Source organism: Asterias amurensis, chromosome 7 (assembly GCF_032118995.1).
Source record: "Asterias amurensis chromosome 7, ASM3211899v1".
NCBI lineage: Eukaryota > Metazoa > Echinodermata > Asteroidea > Forcipulatida > Asteriidae > Asterias > Asterias amurensis.
In genome coordinates, this window is record NC_092654.1 from 16,913,960 (window position 1) to 16,941,026 (window position 27,067).

At 39.8% G+C, this 27,067-nt stretch overlaps 1 protein-coding gene across 3 annotated transcripts in view; it reads left to right on the forward strand.

Annotated features, from left to right (window-relative positions):
* Positions 1-27,067, forward strand: part of LOC139940150 (myosin light chain kinase, smooth muscle-like) — a 102,200-nt gene that overhangs the window by 16,859 nt on the left and 58,274 nt on the right. For 2 of the 3 annotated variants that reach the window (XM_071936434.1, XM_071936433.1), the window contains exons 3-7: positions 2,120-2,323; positions 6,378-6,557; positions 8,074-8,235; positions 9,596-9,748; positions 12,759-12,891. In XM_071936434.1, coding sequence (XP_071792535.1) covers positions 2,120-2,323; positions 6,378-6,557; positions 8,074-8,235; positions 9,596-9,748; positions 12,759-12,891 — 832 coding nt within the window. Of the gene's footprint in view, positions 1-2,119; positions 2,324-6,377; positions 6,558-8,073; positions 8,236-9,595; positions 9,749-12,758; positions 12,892-23,433; positions 23,689-27,067 lie in introns of those variants that run through there. The other variant, XM_071936435.1, reaches the window with a different exon arrangement.

Consider the following 27,067-nt stretch of genomic DNA (forward strand, 5'->3'; position numbering starts at 1 on the left):
CCATGATGGTTGCAACAAGTGGGCTTTCCTTTGGGATGGTTAGATACTATGAAGCTACTTAACTACAAAGTACTTTTTGTGTGAAGGTCATAATGGTTGAAACGACACTTCTGAGCACCAAACATCAGACTTGATGGTGAGGATGCAAATTTTTAATCCTGAAGCATGTTTATTCGAGATTTCATAAGCGCACTTATTACAGATAATGCCAAGTTATTTTTCTGGACATTTCATTGTTTGAAAAATATGGCTGAGTGAGGTACTGCTTGAAATCTCTGTTCTTGAGCTTGGTTCTTGAATGTGTCTTGAAATGGAAATAAAGCTCGCCCTATTGAATAGTAAATAATATATTCACAGTGAACGATTTCCCTTGAATAGCAGAGCAAAATACCATGCAAAATGTATCAGTTGCTACACAAAAATCATCATTTGCTACTCAATATTAGCATTCACTGCGCACAAAATCCGTTCAGTCGAAATATTTATGCAAAACAGCTATTTGAAATCGTTCCCTGATTTAACCAGTCTGGTATCTTGCTTGCCAAAATGCAATGGAATGTACAAGGTCACTCATTTTGTAAACAGAGGTCACATGTTCTATACCGAACAAGCAAAGAACAGAACTAGGCCAGGCAGGCCAACCTCAATATCCAGTTCGAACAAACTAGCATTTAGTTTCGGCAATTGGAGATTCAATCTGCTCCCCACAAAGACTGAAATACATAAAGCGCCAATGGTTTTGAACTATACAAAAATTCCTCTGCGTACATAACAAAATTGTTTTCACACCAGTGGTTGTCAGTACTTTGTACGAGCTGCAACATGTCACCCGAAGGAACGGATAAAGATTAGTAGGATGTATCGGATGCTTACACCGCTTCTACACCTAGTGATCTTTTGAATCTTAATTCGATCTCAAATAGTCCCATAATCGTGTGGAAAAAAACAGAGAGATATACCTTTTATTTGAGATAAAACAACTTTTGTTCGGAAGAGTTTTACATCGCAGGGCTGCAGCTGGTGTCGACACATTTATCAAGATTTAGGATTAGCTAGGAATCTCCATTAGGATTAGACAACAAACGGCCTTCGGATTTAAGCCACGGGGAACACTGGTTATTCGAAAACAAGTCACTTGAAAACGTCGTTAAAACGCCTTGATGTTTTGTAGCTGAAAAGTCTGACCAAACTTCCGTTAAAATGTGAGTTAAAATGCTCTATAAATAAATGCGGGCATTTTCTTATAAAAAATGCCTTTTGGAGTTTTGTTTGTTTACGATTGGACGAATACTGTTACAAGTAGTTTATCCTACTGATGGAGACGATTGTTTGCTTTTCCATTGAGAATCTATTTAATAGATTTGCTGTTTTATGCGCTTGGGTTTTATGCGCCTGAGTTAAAACCGTAGAAACCGCCAATAATGGAGAACGATGTTACACGGTGTGTCATAGAGTCAGTAAAAGTCCTTGCTTTAAATGGGTGGCATTAAGTGCGATAGAGCAGTTTTGAATTGGTTGGAATTTGATAAAGTAAACTATCCACATATAACGGAAGGACGTTTATTGTGCGTTCACAAAATGCTGTGGTTGTGAAGGAGTTTGTGACGCCCTTTGGAACACGGGGCAAGGTGATTTCTAGCAAGAGAATTTTGTGTCTAAATAAATTTCCATTTTCCTGATTTGTACCAGACACCTGGACCCAATTTCATACACACAACTTTGCTAAGCACAGAAATGCGTCAAGCAATATGTTCTGCTTAACAGCTTTATGAATTTCGATCCCTCATCAAGTCAAGTTAAGGTGATGATTATACAACGATGCCCCCCCCCCCCCCCCACACCATAAATCATAAATCACAACAGTTTTGAAGAGATCATGTCCTACATCCATTTTTCCTCCATGATCCATACAACAGCCCTTCCTTCATGATGCAACCAACCAGAGAGGAAATGTTTCTGGCCATGTTCCAGAGTGAGCATGTTGAGATTTAATGTTGAGATACACCAAGTAAAAAGACTGGTATTTGACAATTACCAAATGTGTCCAGTGCCTTTAAAGTTATTTGAGAGATGTACGTCCTATACATAAATAGTTAAATAAATTGTTTTTGTTTTGTAGGGGCCGCTATGGAACCGTGTACAGATGCATCGAGAAGGAGACGGGTCATGAATGGGCTGCGAAGTACATCCGGGCAGTCAAGTCAACGGATAAAGAGGCAGCACGTAAAGAGGTGGAAGTGATGAATCAAATCAAACACCCGAAGCTGCTGCAGTGTGTGGATGCATTCGAGATGTCCAATCGGATCGTGATGGTCATGGAGTAGTAAGTATTGCGCTGCCATAATTAAGACAATCTGAACAAACTATTTTGCGGGCTTGATACTGTCTGGAGGCAGTGAAGGCGAATGCCTCCATTCCCCCTAGTCGTTGCCTTAGTGTCCTTGAAATGCTCCTGTAGAAATTTGCAGTTTCCTCATAGAGTGCCCTTTACCAAGGAGACAATGCTTTGCTGCCCTTGCCCTTTCAAAAACGAAGCATACAGACCAAATTGTTGATGCCTTCTCAACACAATCCAGGGAAACCAACAACAAACAAGCAATCGGATCGAATTTATTTAGTTAATAGCATTTGACCAATCTGCACAACCACGTTACAAATAACAGCCACATTGTAATGCCAATCTGCACAATACTAACCCAATCAAACAATGACATAAAACAATGGTTCATGAAAGTATGAAACCATCTAATGATAGTTTAGTGTACCCACATATACTTTGTAAGTCTGCTGCCACCTAGCGTCCATTATTAATGTATCGCATTGTTGCAGTAATAGCATTCAAATAATCGGTAGGCTGAAAGGTGCCAGACTTCATAGTTCTCATTCCAACCTTGGTTTGATTCGTTGGAAATGGCACATGCAAGATGGCAGCACTAAGTACAATGTGAATTATTACAGAGTTGTTTTTGAACACCGTGCAGTGAACGTGACATTTATGTCACGGAAACCAGTTTGTCAAAAATTCTGTTAAACCACAGTTTGACCTCTTTCGTTTAACCTTGCCATCCAAAATATGTCAATTCCTCTTTAACAATTAGTTATGAACAATTGAATTCCTCAAATTCTTTAGCCTAAGGTATTGCACTCTTTGAAAAGTTGAAAAGTCAGTCGCCATAAAGAAGTGTTTAGGAACGTAGACATTCAAACATCTTGAGGCAGTTTTGGGTTTTCACACAAGACTCTTTTCCTTCTTAAGTGGTCATCACCATCTACAGCAAGGGTATTACCTAAACATGAAAACAAACAACTTCTTTGTGAATGAGCCACAACTGAGTGTCTCTATTATCTGTGAATGATCACAACTGAACGGTCTCATATGATGTCCTTACAAAAAAAACAGTGTCGATCCAACCGTGTAGTTATCTCTTTAGACACTGTTTATCACAAAACTTCATCGTGCGTTTTTACATTTAGCCGTTGTTTTCCAGATGATTTGTCCTGAAAAGTGACTAGCAAATACCCTTTCGAAGTGGACAACACGAGGGACACCTTTAGGGCTTAGGGGCATTAGTAGGGATTCACTGACTAGTCATGCCCGGATGTATAGATGTCACCAGGGCCAATATAAAATAGGGAATAAAATGAATGAATAACCAATCTTGAACCCAAGGATTTCCGACGAGAGCCTTTATCAAAGGCATCCCAATGGGTTTAATCCCCTGGAACTCCCCTGTGGTTCCGCCATTAGACTTCACAAAAGGTGCATTTATAAGTGTGGGTTCTTTTTTTTTAAACCAAAACTGACCTTTATTGTATAGGATAAATTGCAAACTATGTGCTCAAAAGAATCGCGTAAAAAGTGAACGTGAAAGGTAACATTAATGACAGGAATCAACATTTTAGATTGGCCCTACTTTAAAGTTTGTTGTTGATGTCCTTCATTCGTAGGCTGTTGAAGAAGGGATTCGTTCTTCGTTTTAATACAAACAGTTACTGTGCCATATATGTGGGGTGCATGAACATTGGGGGCGCACTCATGGTCCTCTTCTTCGGAAATCTTGGATCTTGGTGTACATTGAAACAGGGTAGCCACTAAGCATTGCAACTGGATTGGGCAGGGCGTTATAACATCAGCCTAGTGCAACCCCGCCCCCCTCTTATCCGAATGAATGCAACCAAACCGATGTCAGGAAATGAGAATAGGTATTGATAATAGAAGGGCAATACTTGATTCTCGCATACGACGTCACAGTCTCATGAAGCGCCCTTATCTGGACGGGGGGGGGGGTGTCAAAGGCAAAGACGTATCATTGGCTGAGAGCTGTGTGTGGCGCATGTGGCGCGTGCGACCATTTCTACCGTAAGCGACGACGGCCCATAATAAATTGGTCTAATGCATTATAATTCAGGAACATGAGAAAAGGGTGTCATCTTTTTTATAATAGGGAGTTTACGCGAGCAAAAACGTTAACGTGAACGTCAGAGAGGTGTGTCATTTCTAGGTGACGTCACCCCTTTGGGCTTATGCTCACGTATGACGTCTATAACACGTATGTTTTAAACGTGAGATTTTTACAACAACATTTTCTGACGTTCACGTTCACGTTTTTGCTCGCGTAACGTGCAGCTAAACCTCCCTAATAAGTTCCTCTTGCAGCGGAGACCTTTCGGTGATGAAAAAAAAAACTGTTTGCAAATCTAGGGCAATCACTTGTCATAGATTAACATCCGCCCAAAAATTATCGAGGTAATAAAACCCGACGGTACCGGTGATTCACGGAGAAGTTTGCCCCCAATTCCGAAGACCTTACCATTCATGCGTGTATACAAGATTTGCCTACAGTAGACTATAGTGTTAAAAACTGCTGCCTCATTTCCTTTTGGGGACTAGTCGCCGTACGTGCAGCGTCCGGTTTGATTTATACACGACGGGGAGTACAAGAAGGGAAGTCTTGAATTGATTTGGATATGTTTTACGTCCCTTCTTGAAACTGGTGGGGAATTGGGGAACTAGAACTCCATGGTCTAGAAAATGTTCATGCCTGACAGATTTATGGGTGAAAAATTAAACTCAATTTGTCGTCGAAGTTGGGAGATAATAATGGAAGAAAAAACACCATTGTCACACGAAGTTGTGTGCTTTTAGATGCTTGATTTCGGGACCTGACCTCAGCGGATCCGGTTTGATTACACGACGGGGGAGTAAGAGGGGGAAGTCTTGAATTGATTTGGATATGTTTTACGTCCCTTCTTGAAACCGATGGGATATTGGGGAATACCATACTGAAACCCCAATGGTATAGAAAATGTTCATGCCTGACAGATTTACAGGTGGTGTAACTTTAGCTGACCTCCAACTCCCAACCGAAAAGTGTACAGTTTACAGCTAATTAACAATTGTATTTTCAAAGCAGAAGGTAACCGGGCAACAAAAGTAGACAACACATGATACTTTGGCTGATATAACCTGTTTGTGGACTTTTAGGTTACAAAACCATTACGAGTATGTGATTCTCAGTGTAGCCGCTACACACAAAAAAGACCAAGCGCACAAATCCAAATCCCAGCCCTCCGGCGTTGTGAATCACTGTAGGTCAATAGTTGGTGTTGTCGTGGAATAAAGTATTCATCCGAGGTAGACTAAGTCAACCCAACGAACACCCGTCTTGAAATTTTCTCCTTTTTCCTATTTTTTTTTTTTTTTTTTTAAAGTTGCCTAGACATAAGTTATGTTTTGAGGTTACGACATCATGCTACACATACTTTTATTTATATTACTAATGGTTGTCAAGGGTGTGGATATTCGCGGGGAAGGGGTGTGGTCTTAGGGGTAACCTTGCCATAAAAAATGTGAGATATCCCCACCCACCCCTGAACTTACGCTCTTCTTTTGCTTCTTGTTAATTTGCTCTGCAGCAAGCATAACTTTATCTCGAATTATATTTTCTTCACAACGACGTTCAAAAAGTTTGGGATTATCCCCCGTGATTTGCGCCCGTGACAATTTCATTTTGTGATTGTTTGTTTGTTTGCTTGTTCGTTGCTTTTTGTAACGATTTTTGCTCCTCAGCAACCATATAACTTAGCTCAAATTGTATTTTCTGCCCCAGTCTGCAGCATTTCCGTTTTTTTTTTTTGCTTGTTTGTTGTAATTATTTTTGCTCTTCAATTTTGCTCTGAATGCAATTATGTTTTTCTGTATTTCTCCTTTTTAGATTTTTACAACACATGACATTTATGTAAAACAGCCGTTGTGCTGATATTTGTATTCTGTTGAAAGATTTTCGAAATAAATAAATAAATCAATAAATAAAGAAATAAAAAAGTAAAAAAGACCATGACTGAGCTCAAATGGTATTTATTTCTCCATTCTGTAGCATTTCCGGAGGCGAACTGTTCGAACGTGTCATTGATGATGACTTTGACCTGACTGAGAAGGAGGTCATCTTGTACATGAGACAGATTTGCGAAGGAGTGGAACACATGCACAAAAGGAGCTACCTCCACCTTGACCTGAAACCAGAGAACATAATGTGTGTGGATAAAGTAGGAACAAGGTAAATGAATAGGAAGTAATTATTACTTGTAGTTGAGGGTCCAATCACGTGTACATCTCTTTGGGGGAGGAGTGTTGGATCTGAAAGGAGCCTTTGTTAAAGACAGTGGACACTATTGGTAACTGTCAAAGACCAGTCTTCTCACTTGGTGTATATCAACATATGCATAAAATCAAAAACCTGTGAAACTTTGAGCTCGATTGGTCGTCGGAGTTGCGAGATAACTATGAAAGAAAAAAACACCCTTGTCACACGAAGTTGTGTGCTTTTAGATGCTTGATTTCGAGACGTTAAATTCTAAACTTGATGTCTCGAAATTATTTCAAACTCGTGGAACATTAATTCTTTCTCGAAAACTATGTCACTTCAGAGGGAGCCGTTTATCACAATGTTTTATTCTATCAACCTCTCCTCATTGCTCGTAATCAAGAAATGTTTTATGATGATCATAATTTTGAGTAATTACCAATAGTGTCCACTGCCTTTAAATAAAAATGTTGGCAATGTCTGTCAATAGTGATACTCCTGGTGGAAAAACAAGAATTCTGATACACAAAGACAACCAAACGTAAGGAGGTTATGGTTTCCAAAATAGATATGTTTGAGATGTGTTCTGAATTGTGGCATCGACCATTTTACACTCGTCTTCAGGAGCTCTAGAGGAATGCTTGGATTTTCTTGCACTTGATTATGAACAGTATGCGGGTAAATCTCTACCAACAACTAAAACGCAAAATGTCCAGATACAAAACCCCCCCTCCAAAATACTGAGAGAACTTATTCCTCGTCATTTTAAATGCTACAAGACACTGACTTCGTCTGTTTGTACGTTGTGGATAAAACATGTGCAAATGGGGCGCCCTCAGTCGGCGAGTTTTCTATATAATTAACAGTAAAGTATTTGAACCAAGACTAACTCGCCGATTAACCGAATTAAAGGATGGTGTCGACTGGATCATTCATGAGAGCTATCCTGCTGATTTAATCAACCAACCAATCAATTAATCAACCGGTCAATCAATCAATCGATCAATCAATCAATCAATTGATCAGTCATTCACAGGTGCTTATTCAGGTTAATCAATTGTGATAATCCTTAAATCATACCTTCCCCTTTTGCTTATAATATAATCAAGCATACTGTAAAATCAGTCAAACTGTTAAATCAGCCCGGCTGTTAAAGCGAATGGCTCAATCAGATTTCCGTGTATCGGAGCAATTTAATCAGACACAACAAACTCGTCTTTTATTTTTAAATTTGTGTTATCGGTCTTGTCGTGTAAATTTCCCCATTAAGTTCATCAAAGGTTGAATATAACTTCAGTTATTTTTTTGTAAGAAGTTATTTTCTTTCGAAAATTATTTTATTTCAGGGGGAATCATTCTGTTCAAAGAAAAACGGCTTTAGTGAAGGCCTACTCCATTATCAGCAAGACTTCAGACTAAAATTAAAATGTCTTTTTTTATCCTTACTAAAAAATCATGTATAAAATACAGTCAATTTTTTTCATAACAGAATCAAGTTAATAGATTTTGGAATGGCAAGAAAGCTGGACCCGGACGAGGCTGTCAAAGTGATGTTCGGAACCCCGGAGTTTGTCGCTCCGGAGGTAGTCAACTACGAGAGCATCGGATTCCCAACGGACATGTGGAGCCTGGGAGTCATCTGCTACGTTTTGTGAGTAATAGTCCCTGGACGAAGGGGTCTCCCCTATGTAATTTTTAAAGGGTTTTTGAGCCCTTTTGTTGATCAAGTTTTTGGTCATGACCTGAAGCCCTACTCACTGTGAATGAAGATGTGTGTGATTTAATTTATATGAAGAAGTTTCAGGTCCAGCAGTCTTCAAATGTTTTTGTGAAAAAAATTAAAATAAAAACTTGAGAGTCACGTAAAAACCTGAAAAATTTAGTCGCGTATATCCGTTTTGCTAAAATAGTGATCGTCTCAACGAGATGAAAGTTATAATTTCGTTAAATTATTTTTACTCATTTTTCAAAAACTACATTACCTAAGCAAGTAGTATTTTAAGGGAAGTTTTCTACCGTCACCATCTTTCAACCGTGTAAATTTAATGTGAAGGTCAATGAATTGCCAAAGGTGTCCATGCCTTTAAGATCAAAGTCGAATTTGAAAGCTGATGTCGAGAAATTGCATTGTAAGCACTTTTGTGTTTGAGAACTGTTTGGAGGATCTGATTTTCCAGCTGACGCGCCTGTCATTGTCAAAACATGTTTCCTTTTTACTTTGCGAACAATGATCTGCAGTTTCATTCGCATTGAAACCAGCATTATCAAAACATTGATTTTTCATCCCGTCTGGGAATGTGACTCTCGAAACTGTTTTCGTTATTTTGTTTAAGCGGATTAACATATATTGGCAGACTTTCAAATGTAGGGCCAACCTTTTGCAGAACCTTACTATAACTGTATACACAGCCGCTTTTTGGAGAGTATTCAACATACAGTGGGTGCGTTCGTTTAGCTTCCCTGGGTCGACCCCGGGGTGTGGCGGGTTTTTTTCCAAGACGAACGTGTGCAGATAATTACCCACGTTCGTCCTGGAAAAAAAAACACGACACACCGGGGTCGACCCAGGGAAGCTAAACGAACGCACACATTATTACCCGTAAATACAGAGTTTTGATATAGAAGTACGTTTTGCACGTTTCCGTGACTGTTCCCGAACATGTGTTCCTCACGTATTTGAGTTTATCTGGCTCATTGGCGCCCCTAGATCGTGGCAATTCACCAGACAATCAGAGCATCGAAACACATAAAATGATTGTACCACTTTTCAGAATCGACATGCCGCTACACATACTTTTCGTTCTGAGAGATTTTACCCGAAAAAATACTTAGTTGTTAGTTTTTTTGTCCTGATATGCAAAAGTTTCAACTGGTACTCACCTCTCTAGACAATAATAATATTAGCTTTTTATACCCAAATAAATCCACTTCCCCGATTGAGGCCCTTCTCTTTGTTCCCCAAAAGGCAGGACGCTAATTATATTTTTATTTCTATTTTGGTCTTATTTCAGGTTGAGTGGTCTGTCTCCATTCATGGGCGACACGGACGCTGAAACCTTGACCAACGTCACCCTGGGAGAATGGGACTTCGAAGACGAGGCATTCGACGATGTCTCCGATGACGCGAAGGATTTTATCGCCAGATTATTGGTCAAGAATAAAGAGTAGGTAGACAGTTGAGCTTTTAGACATACACTCTAAAAAGTTTTGGGTCAGAATTCACCTGGATTCCGAGTCCCGTTGAGCTTGACTAACTTCGGGGTCAAGAATTGACCCGGAAACTGGCTTAAACGAATGATTTTATCTCAGATTGTATGTCAGTTTGAACCATTTCTTTGTTATTTTGATACAGATTCTGAGTCAAATTGACCCCCAAAAGGTCAGGCCCAAACAACGGACTTCTGAGTTTTGAGATGGTACAAATGTAAATTCTGTCAGCACAATCCCTTCATGACTTGCAATCACAAGGTTGTGGGTTCGAATCTTACCAGCCTAACCGCTGATTTCACACTGACTACAATAAGTATTGTCCGGGGATACACCAAGTGAGAATGCTGGTCTTTGACAGTTACCAAAGGTATCAAGTGCTTTCAAACCCCTCAGTTTGAAAACAACTTTTATAAAACATTTATGGCTGAAAACAACATAGCTGATATGATTGAAAGCGCCCGTGTGTAACTTGACGCATGAGGGCACTGTGCCTTCAAAACAGGAAGTTTAATCTACTCAACCAGCCGCAACAAATTTAAACAGGCCTCAATCTTCACGGGGGCAACGAAGGCGATTGCATCCATGCCCCTGTTCATTGCCTTGGTGTCCTTGAAATGCCCCAGTAGAATTTTAAAATTTTCTCATAGGGTGCTCTTTATCAATGGGAAAACGCCTTGGTGCCCTTGCCCTTTCAAAAACAAAACATACAGGCATGAACCAACGTTAATAAAGTATCACAAATGTACCTCAAAGTTCCTTTATTTTTGAGTCAGACATAATAACAGTAATTTAGTTCAAACTGTTAGGTGTTCATATAAAGCTTCTATCAAATTACAAAGTTGCCATTATACTCTCACGCTGAGTTGCCGACAGAGCAAAGTAATACATGTTAATAAGTCCCAGCTTCGGCTCGCTTCTTTGTAAAACATAAATTCCAATACTAATTCCCCCTTAGCAGGGAAAGTAGGTAGATTTGGCATGGGGACCGACTTTTGATTTGTGTTTGTTATAAATTCTTTATCTGCATTTTTTCCTGGAGCAAAATATTTGCCAACGAGTGGGACCATAATGGGGAGCACTCACAATAGTCCATTGTGTTAGAGCGAATTCACCTGGGGGAAAGGTTTTTGTTCAAGTCCCCAATACCAAAAACGAACAACAATTGTTGTTTTGGCAATCACCGCAAAAAGGCACTTAAAAAATAACTGGTGCGTAGAGTTTGGGGATAAATGTATAAATGAAAATAACTGACAGTCATTCAAACTCATGACACGGCAAGCATTACACTTTGAATACGATGGGGGAATGGACTGAGAGTAATATTTCCCAAACTAATGTTGTTATTTTCACCTTCAATAACATTCCTGAAATGTTTTTGCAGTTCACCGTAAAGCTGTCGCACAACATCAGTAAACAGTATTTTTCAAAGGCCCACATTTCGTGCATCACAACTTATATATAAAATAACAAATCTGTGAAGATTTAGGCTCAATCGGTCATCGGAGTCGGGAGAAAATAACGGGAAAACTCACCCTTGTTTCCGCACGTTTCGCCGTTTCATGACATGTGTTTAAAATAAATCAGTTATTCTCGATATCGAGCATTGATAACTGTTTTAATGTTTTCTCAAAAAGTAAAGCATTTCATGGAAGTCTTTCACCATTACCCTGTAAGTTATTTGTAAATCTGTGAATTTTTTGTTTCTGTTCAGAAAGTGTCCAATGGCCCTGGACACTATTGGTTATTACTCAAAATAATTGTTAGCATACAAACTTACTTGGCAACGAGCAATGGAGAGCTGTTGATACTATAAAACATTGTGAGAAACAGCTCCCTCTGAAGTAATGTAGTATTTGAGGTAGATGTAATTTCTCACTCAAATAATAAAGACCCTTCAGGCCTGAAGCTTTTTATTAGGCATCTAAAGCACACAAATATTTGCAACAATTGTGTTTTATCTTTCATTACTCTCTTCGATGACAAATTGGGTCCAATTTTTTTCACAGGTTTTGTATTTTATGCGTACGTTGGGATACTGGTCTTTGGCAATTACAAAAGGTGTGCAGTGCCTTTAAGGATTATTGTACGCTTCGCAATGACCTTGCATAAAACTACGATGTAACCTTAAAGACACTGGACACTATTGGTAATTGTCAAAGGCTATAGTCTTCACAGTTGGTGTATATATGCATAAAATAACAAACCTGTGAAAATTTGAGCTCAATGGGTCGTCGAAGTTGCGAGATATTATTAATGAAAGAAAAACAAACACCCTTGTCGCACCATGGTCACAGATGCTTGATTTCGAGACCTCAAATTCTAAATCTGAGGTCTCGAAATCAAATTCGTGGAAAATTACTTCTTTCTCGAAAACTACGTCACTTCAGAGGGAGCTGTTTCTCACAATGTTTTATACTATCAACCTCTCCCCATTACTCGTTATCAAGAAAGGTTTTATGATAATAATTATTTTGAGTAATTACCAATAGTGTCCACTGCCTTTAAACCACAAGTTTATAATAGCATAGCAGGGACCTGGGTTCTGCGGTTTCCAGCCCCCACCCTCACTCTCTCACTGAGCAGTCTCACCCTCGAAGGATTTGAAGCACTTCCTAGCCCTGAAGACTCTCCAACTGTAATTCACCAAAGTGGACATCCTCGAGGTTTCCTGCATATTACTGCACATAATTATCCTTCCTCATGAATTGCAGATTATATTGTTGCGTAGTTCAGTGGAGCTAAAATCGTTACAGGCGTCGGTATTCCTTGTCCCGAATACCCCCAAAACTTACCGGCCAGTTCCCCCTCCTTTTTCTCCATTGTTGGATTGGATTTACATAATTTCGCTGTGAGTGTTGGAGTGGTATAAAACCCCTGGTCAACGAGCACATGGCTCCCCCAGTATAATCTACTTGAATACCTGTTTGCTTTGAAGCCCTTGAATTTATTCTCTCTTCAATACAGCTCTCGTCGTACAATTACTCAATGTTTGGAACACCCATGGCTCGCTAGGAAGACGTTGTCGAACCGCCAGAGTTTCAGGTTGCGAGGTGCCTCAGTCAGATTAAAGCGGTATATGGCAAGACGTCGTTGGCAGGTAAGACACAGTTTTATACTTTTTGTATCCCTAAAACCTGGTAATTTGAAACATTTTACGATTGGGAACTGTAAGGGTTTACTTCAAAACCACCATAGAAAAGTTGGTTGAGCTACCATTTTGTTTGTGGTTATAACGGCCACTCAGCCACAAGGTCATTGTACGGTAGCATGTTGTAGATTCAGACACCCAGACTTACTCGAAAATCATATAAGTAAACTTTAAGGACACCGTCAGTGTATCTTTTCGCAAGATGTTTGGCAGTAGCATATACCTCGTTACAATAGTAGTTTAAGACCCAGTAGACCCTGCCTTATATTGGAAGTTTGTGGATGGGGGTAGGGTTGAAACTCACCAAGGTGTTGCCCCCCCCCCCCCCCCCCCCCCTATGTTTGTTGACCGATGAATCTATTTTAGGACTTCTCTTTGCTCCCGCATGCATTGTTTGCCTTTTGGTGAATTCGCCGTTGGTTGTTCTACACACAAATTCAACCGAGTACGCCCTCACTCTGTCACCCCCCCCTCCACCGGACCCGCCCACACTACTTCACTCCCGATTGCCAATAGTCGGATAGAAATTGCATGAGAAAACTGTGCGTGACCTAATACGGAAATTACTCAGAATTGTTAACGTAACGTTAGTTTTGTATTGCATGCATTGTAATGGAAATCGGTTTGTAGGTAATAAATGCATTATGTATCTGTGGAACCATGGAGGTGGAACATAGTTCCTAGGACCCTGGTCCTGCTCTCCTTCAGTTGTGATTGTAGGCATCCTCAGTCCAACCTACCATCAGACTGAAAGTATAATGAATATTGCTAAAACTGTTTGTATTTGAATCGATGAAAATTGTCTTAAGTGCTATTCACACGGCAGCAATTTAACTGGGGTCCCTTGCTTAACTTTAGCATGTTTGTAAATGGAAGCAATGTTTGACAATATTTTGCAAGAGAACTTGGACAGTACAACAGTGTTGTCCTTTCAAACGAAGTACATTTTGTAAAATTTTACAACCATGCTACAATTAAAGGCAGTGGACACTATTGGTAATTGTCAAAGACTAGCCTTCATAGTTAGTGTATCTCAACATATGTATAAAATAACAAACTTATGAAAATTTGAGCTCAATTGGTCATCGAAGTTGCGAGATAATAATGAAAGAAAAAACACCCTTGTCACACGAAGTTGTGTGCGTTTAGATGGTTGATTTCGAGACCTCAAGTTCTAAATCTGAGGTCTCGAAATCAAATTCGTGGAAAATTACCCCTTTCTCGAAAACTATGGCACTTCAGAGGGAGCCGTTTCTCAAAATGTTTGATACCATCAACCTCTCCCTTATACACGTCACCAAGTAAGGTTTTATCCTAATAATTATTTTGAGTAATTACCAATAGTGTCCACTGCCTGTAAGCAATGGACCCTTGCTAAGTTACTATTGTGTAAAGGGGGGCTATAGTTGAACCATACATAGGTCCTTGCTCAAGGGTTGAACTGCTTGAGAGTTGTATTTGTGGGTTGAAAAGCTTATGAGATGGCATGTTTTACAATGCAGGGCACAACGTGTACACTGAACTTCTCAAAGGGAAATATATAGTTGGTTACATGCAAGTTTTATAGTTCTGTGCACATGATTGTAAAAAGGAAATGTCACCAGTTTGTCATGACCGATGTTCTGTGTAATTACCGCGCAAATGAATGGACTTCTACAATTCACAGTAATTACTTCCTTGGAAGTGCTGTGGTTTTCTGAACTCGAGGTCTCTGTTAATTGTATCGAATATAATACATCATCTGCAGAGCCCCTTGAAGTCGTTTGTCAACCCACTTGTTGTATGCAAGTTGCACCGACAAAGCACACCAAGGATGTTTTATAGCGCCCTCTTGTGATTATCAGTTACGACAATTCGCTCGTCCCCAGCGCCTCGCCTTAACCAAAGGCGCTGGGATGGACAAACGTATCAAGCACGGTCATTGGTATATCCCGAAAATGCTCAGTTCCATCATGCATTATGCTCACACTGCCTTGCACTACTCGGTCAAGAATCTGTCCAAGCGGTCCATAGACCCTGGCCGCTGGGGCCGAGCGAATTGCGGCAAGAGACAGTGGCACCAGTCTCATAAATTGCATGGGGGCTACATGGATAATGAACGATCTAATAACCAAAATAAAGTTGTATAAAGAAGAAGGTTGCGACCGACTCTTATTATTTTAAATCTTATTCATGTTTAAACCCAAGTTCGTGTATAAAACATATGCAGGATTTATGCAAAAAAGATATCCGTGTTTGAGCCCATGGCCCTAATTGAAAAACTAACAGAATGTAAATTGTTACCCCCCCCCCAAAAAAAAAAAAAAAGCAACGACGACGACAGCACACATAACAAGTTAGGCGGTTGTTTTTATACAGTGGCTACTTTTAAATCGATCTGAGAAAATTGTACCACCGTTGTGCTATAAACTACTTTGCCCGTTAGAGGTATATATTCGTAATAATATAGAAATAATGATAAAGTTTTTAGATCAGGAAATCATTTGTGTTTTGTACCGAGAGCGTATACTCATAATAAATTGTGTTCCAATGCTTTAATACTTTGGAAAACAAAAAAAACATCACTCAGATGAATTACAGTCTGAGCTTATATCGACTAAACCCAGGCTATAGCTTTCTTCGCTCCAAAACGTAATGCGTGTTACAGTCTATTCAGTCGCCACCAGAAAAGTCAGCGTTGAATATTTGATGAGTTTAACTTTGGAGGTATTAAGTGGTCGATAGTATATTGCAGGATATACACTGTACGCTATGATAAATTGTATCAACCGAGATGCTTAGTTATTTCCTTTGGTCGCAAGCATTTCCCCCACTTGAACCCTTGGACGGTCCCAAAAGAATTCTCTCCATGATGAATTTGCTAATCATCGCAGTCAAGTGTTTCCTCTGAAGACGATTAGAGCATACTGATGAAAACATTGAGTAATTGCATCTATTAATACATTTTCAGAACCACCGCAAGTCACTTTGATAAGCAATATCTGCTGAATGGTTCCACCGCAAACCGTATAGGTTCCATAGTTTCAATATGAAAAACAATCACACCATCAAATGTTTCATTTATCTTTTTGACTCTCTGAAACTAATAACTTGAATGAGCAATGGGCGTCAAAACGTGTTGGATACAACGCGTTATAATTAATGTTCTTCCTCTAAGTAATATTAATAACAACCACAACGGAAAATGACTTTTCTGGTCGCGTTCTTTGCGTCTTATTAAAGGAACACGTTGCCTTGGATCGGACGAGTTGGTCTATAACTGAGCGTTTATAACCGTTTTTTATAAAATACATATGGTTGGAAAGATGTTTTAAAAGTAGAATACAATTATTCACACAAGTTTGCCTCGAAATTGCGTGTTTTTCCTTTTACTGCGCGAACTAACACGGTCGGCCATTTATGGGAGTCAAAAATTTGACTCCCATAAATGGCCGACCGTGTTAGTCGACGAGGTAAAAGGAAAACCACGCAGTTTCGAGGCATGTTTGTGTGGGTCATTGTATTCTACTTTTACAACACCTTTCTACCCATATGTAATTTATACAAAACAGATACAAACGCTTTTCAAAGACCAACTCGACCGATCCAAGGCAACATGTTCCTTTAAAGGAACACGTTGCCTTGGATGGGTCGAAGTGGTCTTTGAATAGCGTTCTGTAACCGTTTGTTATAAAATGCATATATGCGTAGCACGATGTTGTAAAAGTAGAATACAATTTTCTACACAAATATGCCTAGAAATTGCGTGATTTTCTTTTTACCTCGTCGTCGACTACTATGGTTGGCCATAAATGGCCGACCGTGTTAGTTCGCGACGTAAAAGGACAACCGTGCAATTTTGAGTGAAACTTGTGTGGATCATTATATTCTACTTTTCGAACCAACTCGTCCGATCCAAGGCAACGTGTTCTTTTAATACTATTATAATTCACGGAATATTCATCGTTGTGTTGCTTGGATAAACGACGATGCGAAGAATGACGCAGACATGCAGGTTTCTTTCTCCATTGCTGCTGTCTTGCCAGCACTTTTTGGTTTCATTATGCATGGTGTTTTTGCCCACGCGAAATCAACCGTAAACCAAACAATCATGTCAGTGGTACAATTCATTTGTCTGCTTGTTCTATTAATATAACTAAGTTTATTTACTTAAAGGCAGTTAGTAACACTGTTGGTAATTATAAGCATAAAACCTTACTTGGTGACGAGTAATGGGGAGCTGTTGATAGTATGAAACATTGTGAGAAACGGCTCCCTCTGAAGTAACATAGTTTTCGAGAAAGAAGTAATTTTCCACGAATTTTATTTCGAGACCTAAGAATTAGATTTTTTGAGGTCTCGAAATCAAGCATATGATCACACAGCTTCGTGTGACAAGGGTGTTTTTCTTTCAGTTTTATTTTGCAATTTCGACGACCAATTGGGCTCAAATTTTCACAGATTTGTAATTTTAAGCATATGTTGAGCAACACGAAGTGAGAAGAGTGGTCTTTGAAAATTACCAATAATGTCTAGTGTCTTTAATTGTCTACATGAGGTAGATTTAGAAGAAAAGAAATACATTTTTTCTGACGTAGGAACGTGGGAAGAAAGTGTTTCTCTCCATTTGGGGTCTGCCTTTTTGCCAGCACTTATTGGTTTGTCCTTGGGCTTACCATCAAGTAACAGTTTACGCACGGTGGTTCATTATGATTACATGAAAGCATCCACGCAAAGGCCAAACATGTACCTAGGTGTTAGTCTAACGATTATTTGCCGGAATGTTCCAGATTCAAAAGACTGTAAATCATCGAATTCAACGAATGAATAATGACATTTAAATATTTTGGTAATCCCTTTTATAAGACGACGCTCCCCCCTGCGAGGGGATACACAGAGGCTGGAGTCGGCGGTTGATTCTCACAGATCCACGGTTTGGTTTGACCAACTCGGAGGCGGGGTGCTACTCTGAGATGCGCGTGGGCTTTTGATATGCTTTCTTCTTCTTCTTCTTTTTTTTTTTTTTTTTCAACAGATGTGGGATTTCTTAAAGTGAAGTTGTAATCAAAGGGTGAAAGAAATAGCATACATTGTCTAAACCTGTAGTTTTGTATTTTTTTGTGATGCATAGAGTCTGTAAAAACCTCCTGAATTGTAACATCTAGGTGGTTCTGGGTCTAGAATATTAAGGGAAACTCGGGCCTCGAGCCGTGTTTCAGGAATGATCTTAAAACAATGTTCACGAATTTGAGTGGGTAAAACTTTTCGAAGTGATGGTAAATTAAAATCGGCTGAAGGAAGATAAGTCAAAAGAGGGCGCTGTCAGACGAAAGGTCAACACAATTCACAACTTAATGGGAAAGGAGCCCCGGGGGGGGGGGGGCAGAATGTCCGGGTGACAGAATCTCATGCCACACCGGCAAGCCCAAAATCCAACTGATGATAAAAAGACATAAAAGTACTTTAAGTTCACTTTATATTGTGAAGAATGAATCTCCAATGACATTTGAATCTCCAAATGACTTCAGCTTTGGTTTCTAGGTTAGCCTATAAAACATGAAAGTTTTGGTGTTCGTGTGAGCCAATGGATGACCTTTGATGCGACTTATTCCAAACGGAGTTTGTTTGAATGAAAATGAAAGTATAACACCATTGCATATTCAAGGATATCCAGTGGGTAGATCTTCACCAAACAATCGCTCGATTGTGGCCGAATACGCACGAACACTAAGTTTTTTCTTAATGCATGAGTTTTCTTAGAGCCAGGAGAGTGAGGGAATAATGCAATGGGATTAACTCTCACTGAAACTCCATTGTGGTATCCCCGTCTTGTTTAAAGATGAATTGTGTTATGGCACATCAAAGCTTCCGTCGGTGTTTGGACGGGCAAGCCCGGTGGTATTGTGACACCTTTTTAAAGAAAGTCATACATTATTACGGTGTGTAGACCACCAACTTCCCACTGACGATTATCATTCTGAAGGTTTTTTTTTCATGGGCATGATAATGTCTTTCTGATGGGTTTTGTTGTGCTTCCTGGCAGACATGAAGTCTGCTTCCTCGGTGGTAAAGTTACACCCGTTTTTGTGACATAACATTCCAGGTATGACAACATTCCGAACAGGCTTTTGTGTCGTGTACACATAAAATATTTACTTACCGTAGTTCATGATTTAGGCCTTCGAGTCTCTTTACCTGTTGACGTATATAGGATCGCCTATTTCTTAGACGTGTTGTTGAAAGAGTTCCTTTTTTCTTCAGCATCCGTCAGGAAGTCATTTTTATTCGATTTCTACCTCATGATTCAGATTAATTAGCTCAGAAAGTGAATGAACAATGGACACGACGGTTACGTAATCGAGTGAGCTCCGTGCTCTCGAGCATTTCCTCCGAAAACGAATGAAAACTCTACATTTACTTTATGTACGTGTAAAAATTCAGTGACCTGCTGGCCCTTATATCATAGTATAGTTCACTTAAAATTACAATCATACTTAGGTAGTGCACCCGAAAACATTATGTAATTAATATCCGAAAGCTCACGTTTTTTTTGTAATATATTATATTTTTGGTGTGTATTTTCGTGTACTTGACACTATTGGTAAGTACTCAAAATAAGTTGTTTATGTTAGCTTAAAAAACTTACTCGGTAACGCGCAATGGAGAAACAGCTCCCAAAGGTGTACAGTAGTAGTAATGAATTGAATAATGATTTAGAGTATCCAGTAAAAATATTTCAAGCAAGTTTTTGAGATTCAGATTTCTGTGACTGCTACGACTAGTGACGCGCAGTTGGTACCCGCTGTCGACGCGCTAAACGTGAATGGTCGACATTCTAAAAGTCGACGTTTTTGATCTTACGTATCTTTTTTGATAATGTTGCATTTCGTTGGCAAAAAAAACAACAGTCGTTGACCTGCAGAAACCAATACGCCTCTGTTAATATTCCTGCATGACGTCATAATTCTTACCCAAAATGAGCGGCCATATTGCGCACGTCGGCCACCACTTGCATTGGCTGCGCCTATGGCCTCGTTGTGGGTTAGAATTTGACGTACTCATGCAAAGAGAGGCGTATTCGGACACGAAGTAACTGTCAGATAGTAACCGCTAGAACCATGATATGAACTTAATGGTACACGCTTAAACACATTGTCCTTTGGGTATACGGATAATTCAAATTAATGTCCATTTTCAAATGTGGGTTGTGTGAAGGGATGTGTCAGCGCCATTTTCTCATTGGTCAAAAATGCTTCATGGGGAGCCGTGTCGCGTAGTTTTTATGCACATCTTGTTCTGTTATAATAGAGCTATATGACAGAACTTTTACGCACATCTTGTTCTGTCACAATAGAGCTATATGACAGAACTTTGACATCTGTCATCATATGACATGTAGGCCTACCGAGAATAAACGAAACACTTTTTACGAACTTCATTTGTATGTAACATGTCATGGTAACGTGTTATTTTTTAATACGAGGTCGTGAAACTGCAGTGAATGCCTGTGTAAGTACATCATTTCGAATACCTGGGAAATACCTTGGTTGTGTACCGTTATTAATCAGTTAGACACACAGTTTGACCATGGACATGTTTAACTTTCCGGTCCCACCTCCCCTTTTCAAATGCACTAGGATGTGGGTTGATGTGTGCACATCGCGCGCATTGGACTACTACCACCCCGCCCCTGACCTAATAACCCCGGTCACCTGTTCAGCTCTCAATAATAATGTAGCCAGTGTGTAAACCAATTGCAAATACTGGTTTCTTGTATAAGGAGCGCATATCCTCACTCAGTGACGCTAAAAGGCGCTTCAACCATGGAGGTAGGATTAGATCTAATCCTACCTCCATGCTTCAACACATGCAATGTATTTGGAACACTGCGTTTGAAATAGGAGATCGACTCCTTTTACATCGCACAGTCTAAAATTAGGGCTCAATCACTGAACATTTTCCTGTCACTATTTGGTGTTAAAGGATCCCTTACAATGTCCATGGGGCCTCCGTGCATTAATGGTGTGTGTCATGCATGTTGTAATTGTGCGCGTAGCACTGATCAGTAGTATTGTTCCCATCATGCATCACTACATCCGGAACAAGAATTTCTTGTACTACGAACTCATCGGCCCATCGCGGGCTTGGATGAGACTGGTAGGGCTTGGATGAGACCGGTGGGGTCGAGCGAACTTTTACTTTCGATGGTTTGACATACTTTGACATAGTTTGGCCTTATTATATAGTTTGACCTTCCTTCATGGTTTGACGGTGCAGCCTCGATAGGTTTAATGTGAAATTACACCCGTTCTCTACTTGTGACTTGTGGTTAATAAAACTCCGCACACAGACTGAGACGTATTTAGATGAAACACAGTTGTCATGTTTTAATGTTGGAAATAGAACTTCGGTTTCTCCAGCTTGAGATATTTTAGACAAGTTTTACTTATGCTAATAATTTGTATATGCTTGTGTTTTGATGAAAAGTTTTGAAGTCAGAGCATAACATCAACCCTGTCCCAACCTGTTTGATAGTTGCCACACATGGAAGTACTAGACGGTGTAATTACTCGCACAGACAATGCCCTCGAAATACTCAAGGTTTTTTCTCTCCAGAATTTAAGTCTTGGAGTGGAATGATCTTTGCTAAGAATGTATCCACCTTGATGGAATTTCTTTTTTTTCATTAAAGGCTGAATCACTTTTTTTTTACCACAAGGATTTGCAGGTTAACTGGGTTCATGTGGTGCTCTCTGAACATGTGTTCTCAGAGGTATTGAATAACATTAAGGTGGTCACTTAAGGCACACTTAGAGATAAAGAAAAACACTACATTTGGGCAACTGTGGTGTGAAACAGGGACACTAATATTCGGCAGGAGAATGATATCGAATCACATTGTAACCTTTATATGGAAACAAATGGAAATTAGCAAACGTTTCATGTTTTCTACAGTTGTTTTCTGCATTTTTGCTGTTGTCTATTGTCTGTTTAAAAAAAAAATTATTCGAATGTGTGATCAAATTAGTGTCCCCATTTAGTAGGCAAGCGTACCTGTTCGGGGTTTTCCTTTTGGTTGCACCACATTATTTGATGTTTGTGCAATAAAGCTATCAAACCAAACTAAACTAAAAACAGAAACAAGTAAAATACATTTAGGATTTCACTGTATACAGCTAGAAGCCAAATTTGAACTTTGAATGCACTAGTTTGGAGAAATGCATGGGCATTGGCTTAAAGGCAGGATCCTGCTTGGAAAGCTGAAGATCATTCATTTACCTTCTAAACCACCCTCAGGATATAAAGGTTCTCTGCCCTATAAGCTTCTTAAATTTTCCTCTTTTAACACTCAAATCAAAGTACAGTGTATAAACTATATTCAACGCATAATACACGCAATTAGGGGACATTTTACAACTTTATTCTACAAGCTGGTATGCCGGAGGCCAATGTGCTCAGTGCACGGGTGACCCGGTCGGACCAAATAGGGGCAATTACTCGACTCACCAGTTCACCAATGATCCTAATAGGCCATTCAGAGTGCTCGTATGTTCGCTCCGAAATGTTCCTATTTTTAAAACATGTCTGGACAAAAAGTTAAATCTGAAAAGATAGACCGCGGTCAGTCAACTCGAGGATGGCCCTCAATGAGGATTTGCACCTGAGAGACTCTTGACTTGCAGCCGTCGGTATTCAGAAAGCAACAGACAATCAGGTGTGGTTCAGCCCGTCTTAGCTCAGCCTTCGTATAACAATCCATGACACACCTTGGACAACAAGTCACGGCGACGATCAACACTGAAGGCGACATACCTACTTCAGGTCATTCACGATCCATCCCTAAAGCTTCCGGAATACCTGCTAATTACTAATTAGTAACAAGGGGAGTCAGTAGACTTCATAAGTACGTCCTTGATCAGACTGGCTTCAGACTATACTGTGAATTGACAAAAAAGTAAAGAAGTTTCTTTCTAGCAACCACTTCAGGTCGTTGCACCCTTCACCCACTGGGATTTACGAAGAGTTCGAGAATATTACAATTTGTTGTCCTCTGTTTGAACTGGGCGCCTTTCCAGTCAAGAAAGGAGTCGCTGAATAGCACTCAAGTACTCTTTCCCAAATTGGATTCTCAACCGTGGAGTTTGCTTCCCGTATTGTTCAGGTGTTTGCCGTCGGATTTTGGGTCGGGAACAAAGGCACTCGTCCCGTTCAATGACATATTGTGCCGGGATTGTTTTCACATCAAGTGGCCTCACTTGGAAGTCTTCCGAAGAGGTATTATTAAGAAATAGAGAGAAGGAGGTAAGGGACAAGGAGACTGCTTCGTGGAGAGCTCTGAGTTTGGTTTGATGGGCGGACTCTCAAAACACTGGACTGTCAGTGATTCGCTAAGCACCTGACGTCATTATTAACTCCCTGGTCGCGCATAAGACCAGTGACATTTACAACAAAACCTCTGAGGTGCAGGAAAAGGGGGTCATTCGGTCTCTGCAGAGAGACGGACAATTGGACTCCTTGTTCAGAGGAAATCATCGAACACTCCTAGATTTAAAACCCAAGGGTTGGTTTTACTCAACTTTTGTCATTTGACTTTTGACGTGTTGGTAAAGAGTGTGGGAAGTTTCTTGCATAGATTTTGTTGGTGAATGCCCTGGTGGAAATCCGGGCTGTTTTGGTTCGTCTTTCTGACTTCGTTGACTACCTGGTTTGGACATTATGGATTCAAAACAACCAAGTGGACAGAAGGGAAAAGGCTCGTTTTCGAGGGTAAGTGTTAGAAAATGTGTTATGAGATCATGCAATTTGTGTTCCCAACCAGCTAACCTCGTTCCACAGATAAGAGGATTTTTAAGTATGACATGATAGATTGAAACATCAACTTATCGTTTGCTGCTGCGATTTTCAATCTCATCAAGTTGTGATTCAATCTTAATTTTGATAAAATAACGGACGAAACAAAATGATGTTTTCAACGGTGATGAAAAAATAAATATAATATGATGAATTTTTAAAGAGGTTTATTCTTTGTGTTAAAGCGCATTTAACTTCTGCTTAATTCATTTTGAGGACGTATGGGGAGCGAGTGATAAGTTAATGATTGAATTGTCTTCGTTTTGATGGTCCGAAAAGTGTGACGGTGTCAATTCTTCTCATGGGAAACCTTCGCTCCCACCAAAAACTTCTTCTGGAGCTCAAGTTTAATGAAATTTGATTTACAAAATTCTGTTGAGGTGTGAGGACTAGTTGGTCATGGTGGTAGAACAACTTATCTCATCCGATGTAAATTGTTAACTCCATGGAGTACCAGTCGGATCTACATGTACTTTCTACTGTGCTTTGCGTTTATAGATAATGTTGATGCTGCAAACTATACTTGGTGTCACTATCCTCGTACAGTGGTTTGAAGTCCCATTTGGCGGTTCATTCGAATTGGTCATCAACAAAAGTAAAGAGTAGTTTCAAGTGAATAGGTTTCATCTCAATGAATTAACTCAGAACACTGGAGCTTCGTGGAAGGCCTACTTTTTTACAGCAAAACATTGTTGTCATCGTTGTGTTTGATTTCAGTTCTAGGATTTTGAAACAAGTTTCAGGAAATGTAATCAAGACGTGATTGTATGTAAAATTCCAAAAGTACGAATCTCTGCAATAGAAAAGAAAAGGCCATGAATGTAACAAATGAGGCAGAAAGTGACAAAAAGGGGGACGGGACATTCATTGTGGAAAGTTGATTGAAACTCGATGGATGTAACACATTGTTCTGAAAGGGGTCCGTGGTAGGGAACTGGGAGAATGCCAATAACCTGCGATTTTAGAAACCTTTGAAGTGCGGTGTCTCCAATGGGGGTAACCTTCTGACGGGGCAAACTAAACTCCATGTTTGGCTATAGCAGCAGCCGTCAACTTCACCAGAAACTCTTCATAACTTAGGGTTAATCTTAGGACCTAGGACGAGTTCCAGCCTTGTACTGTGTAATCCTAAGTTTGGACAAGTTTAATACTCGTCCTATCTCGAGATAGGATTAATCCTAGCGTTTCGTAAAATCGGCTGTAGATCTCTTACACTGGGGGGGGGGGTGCGACCACTCGAGATAATCTGGCTTGTAAAGGGAGGTCATTTCAGAAGATGTGAGTCATATTTTGATGCAGACGAAGTAGAGAAGGACCCGGTTCGAGCAGAAGTGCTTCGTAGGAGATAGCTGAAGGCACTTGACACTATTGGTAACTACTCAAACAAATTGTGAGCATAAAAACTTACTTGGTAACGAGCAATGGAGAGCTGTTGATAGTATAAAACATTGTGGGAAACGGCTCACCACTGAAGACGTAAAGTAGATTCTTCATAAACCTATAGACATTTTGATTTTGCACTAATGCAAGACTCGCGCGTATTCGAATTAGGTTCCCTTGGTAAATTGCTTTAGAAATGTGACAGGATGCCGAACTTCAAATACGCACGAGATCTGGGCATGGTTGTGAATAACAGGATCGGGAAGTTATACTCTAATTGTACACATGTCCGCATAATTTCAAAGAGCTGCTTAAGCAAAGAAATGATGATAAAAATATTTCTGCTAAGTAGAAATGAGCAAAATACCAGTCACAAAGTGTGCGTGTGGTATGTTATTTTGGCTGGTAACCTTATTCTGGTAAACATAATTTTGTTGTGCTTGGGTACTTTTTGTGCTTAAGCAGCCCTATGAAATTGGGCTCTGGTAGTGGCATATTATTTCTCACAGGTGATACCATAGTTAGATGGACAGTGCAATATAGGAAGAGTTCTTTTGGTTTTCTGTAAGAATACTTGTATTTTTTATGATAAGATTTGGTAGCGGACAGCTCCCCTTTTTATTTTCGACTTTTCGCGGTAGCACCTCCTCATCCACATTCTGCAGATCCACATGTCATGTACGATCACGTCTCGTGACGTTTTTATTCGCACCGCCAATCTCTATCACTCACGCAACGAATCCTTCATACTTTGGGGGAAAGTATTCTTCAAAATATTTTTTCCCTTTTGTGTTCCTTTGAGTATCACCGAACCTTCCAATGCTGACCCATTTCGCTCGATAAATCGTTTACAAGCGGCTCGTTTTGGAAACTTGATCCCGCATAACACTTTGAAAAGATTTTGTACAAATCCTATATATAAGCCATTTTGAAATGATGGTGGACACAATACCGTGACTATTATTAGGCTTGGGTAAGTTTGTGTGTATACACCCAAACCAAACAGTGCACCTCATAGTGTCCAGCAGTTCTCAAAAAGGCCAACTGATCTTATTGTGATCAAACTTTTGCCGACTTTATTATGCAGGGCACTTTTATTTAAACATTTTCACCTTTAACTCGCTGGCAGACTTCAGCGTTAATTTTAAATGCAATGTGTGCAATTTCATTGGGAAAATGCTAGCGTTGTAGGATTAAGTCCAATTATAGAAAGGACAAAATTGTGTGCTTTCCGACACCTATAAATAGGCTTCAGGCCTGAAGTATTTTTAATAGTCGAGTGAGAAATAACCTCTTCCTCAAAAACAGAATTATTTCAGAGGGAGCCGTTTCTCACAATGTTTTATACTATCAGCCGCTCAACATTGCTCGTTCCCAAATGAGTTTTTATGCTAACAATTATTTTGAGTACATGTGGTTATACCAATAGTGTCCAGTGCTTTCCATAAAGTAGGGGGCCAAAGCAGGACATGGTGGTATTTCTCAAAATGTAAAAACAAATCACAAATTTCACACTTCACAGAGTAACTGAGACACCGGTGTCTCCGTTACAGTATGATGGATACTTTTGGATCGTATATGAAAACAAAACATCTGATTTGAGAAATTGATGAGCTATCCCCACCATCTAAACATGCAAAGAATATAGAAAGTACATTACATTTTGAGAAATAACACCATGTCCTGCTTTGGCCCCCTACTTTATGGAAAGACCCATGTACTGCACGTAAATGAGTGTATCTCCTATACCAGGAGGAAGACTCTTCCGTGCATATACGTAGTCTCTTGAAACATGCTTGACAGAACATGAGAAACTGTGACGGTGTGGGATGATACATTTTACTTGTCTTCTTCGCCCAATCCGCCTCCACCCATTAAACACACACAGACTATAATTCGTCTCCCCCACTGTCTG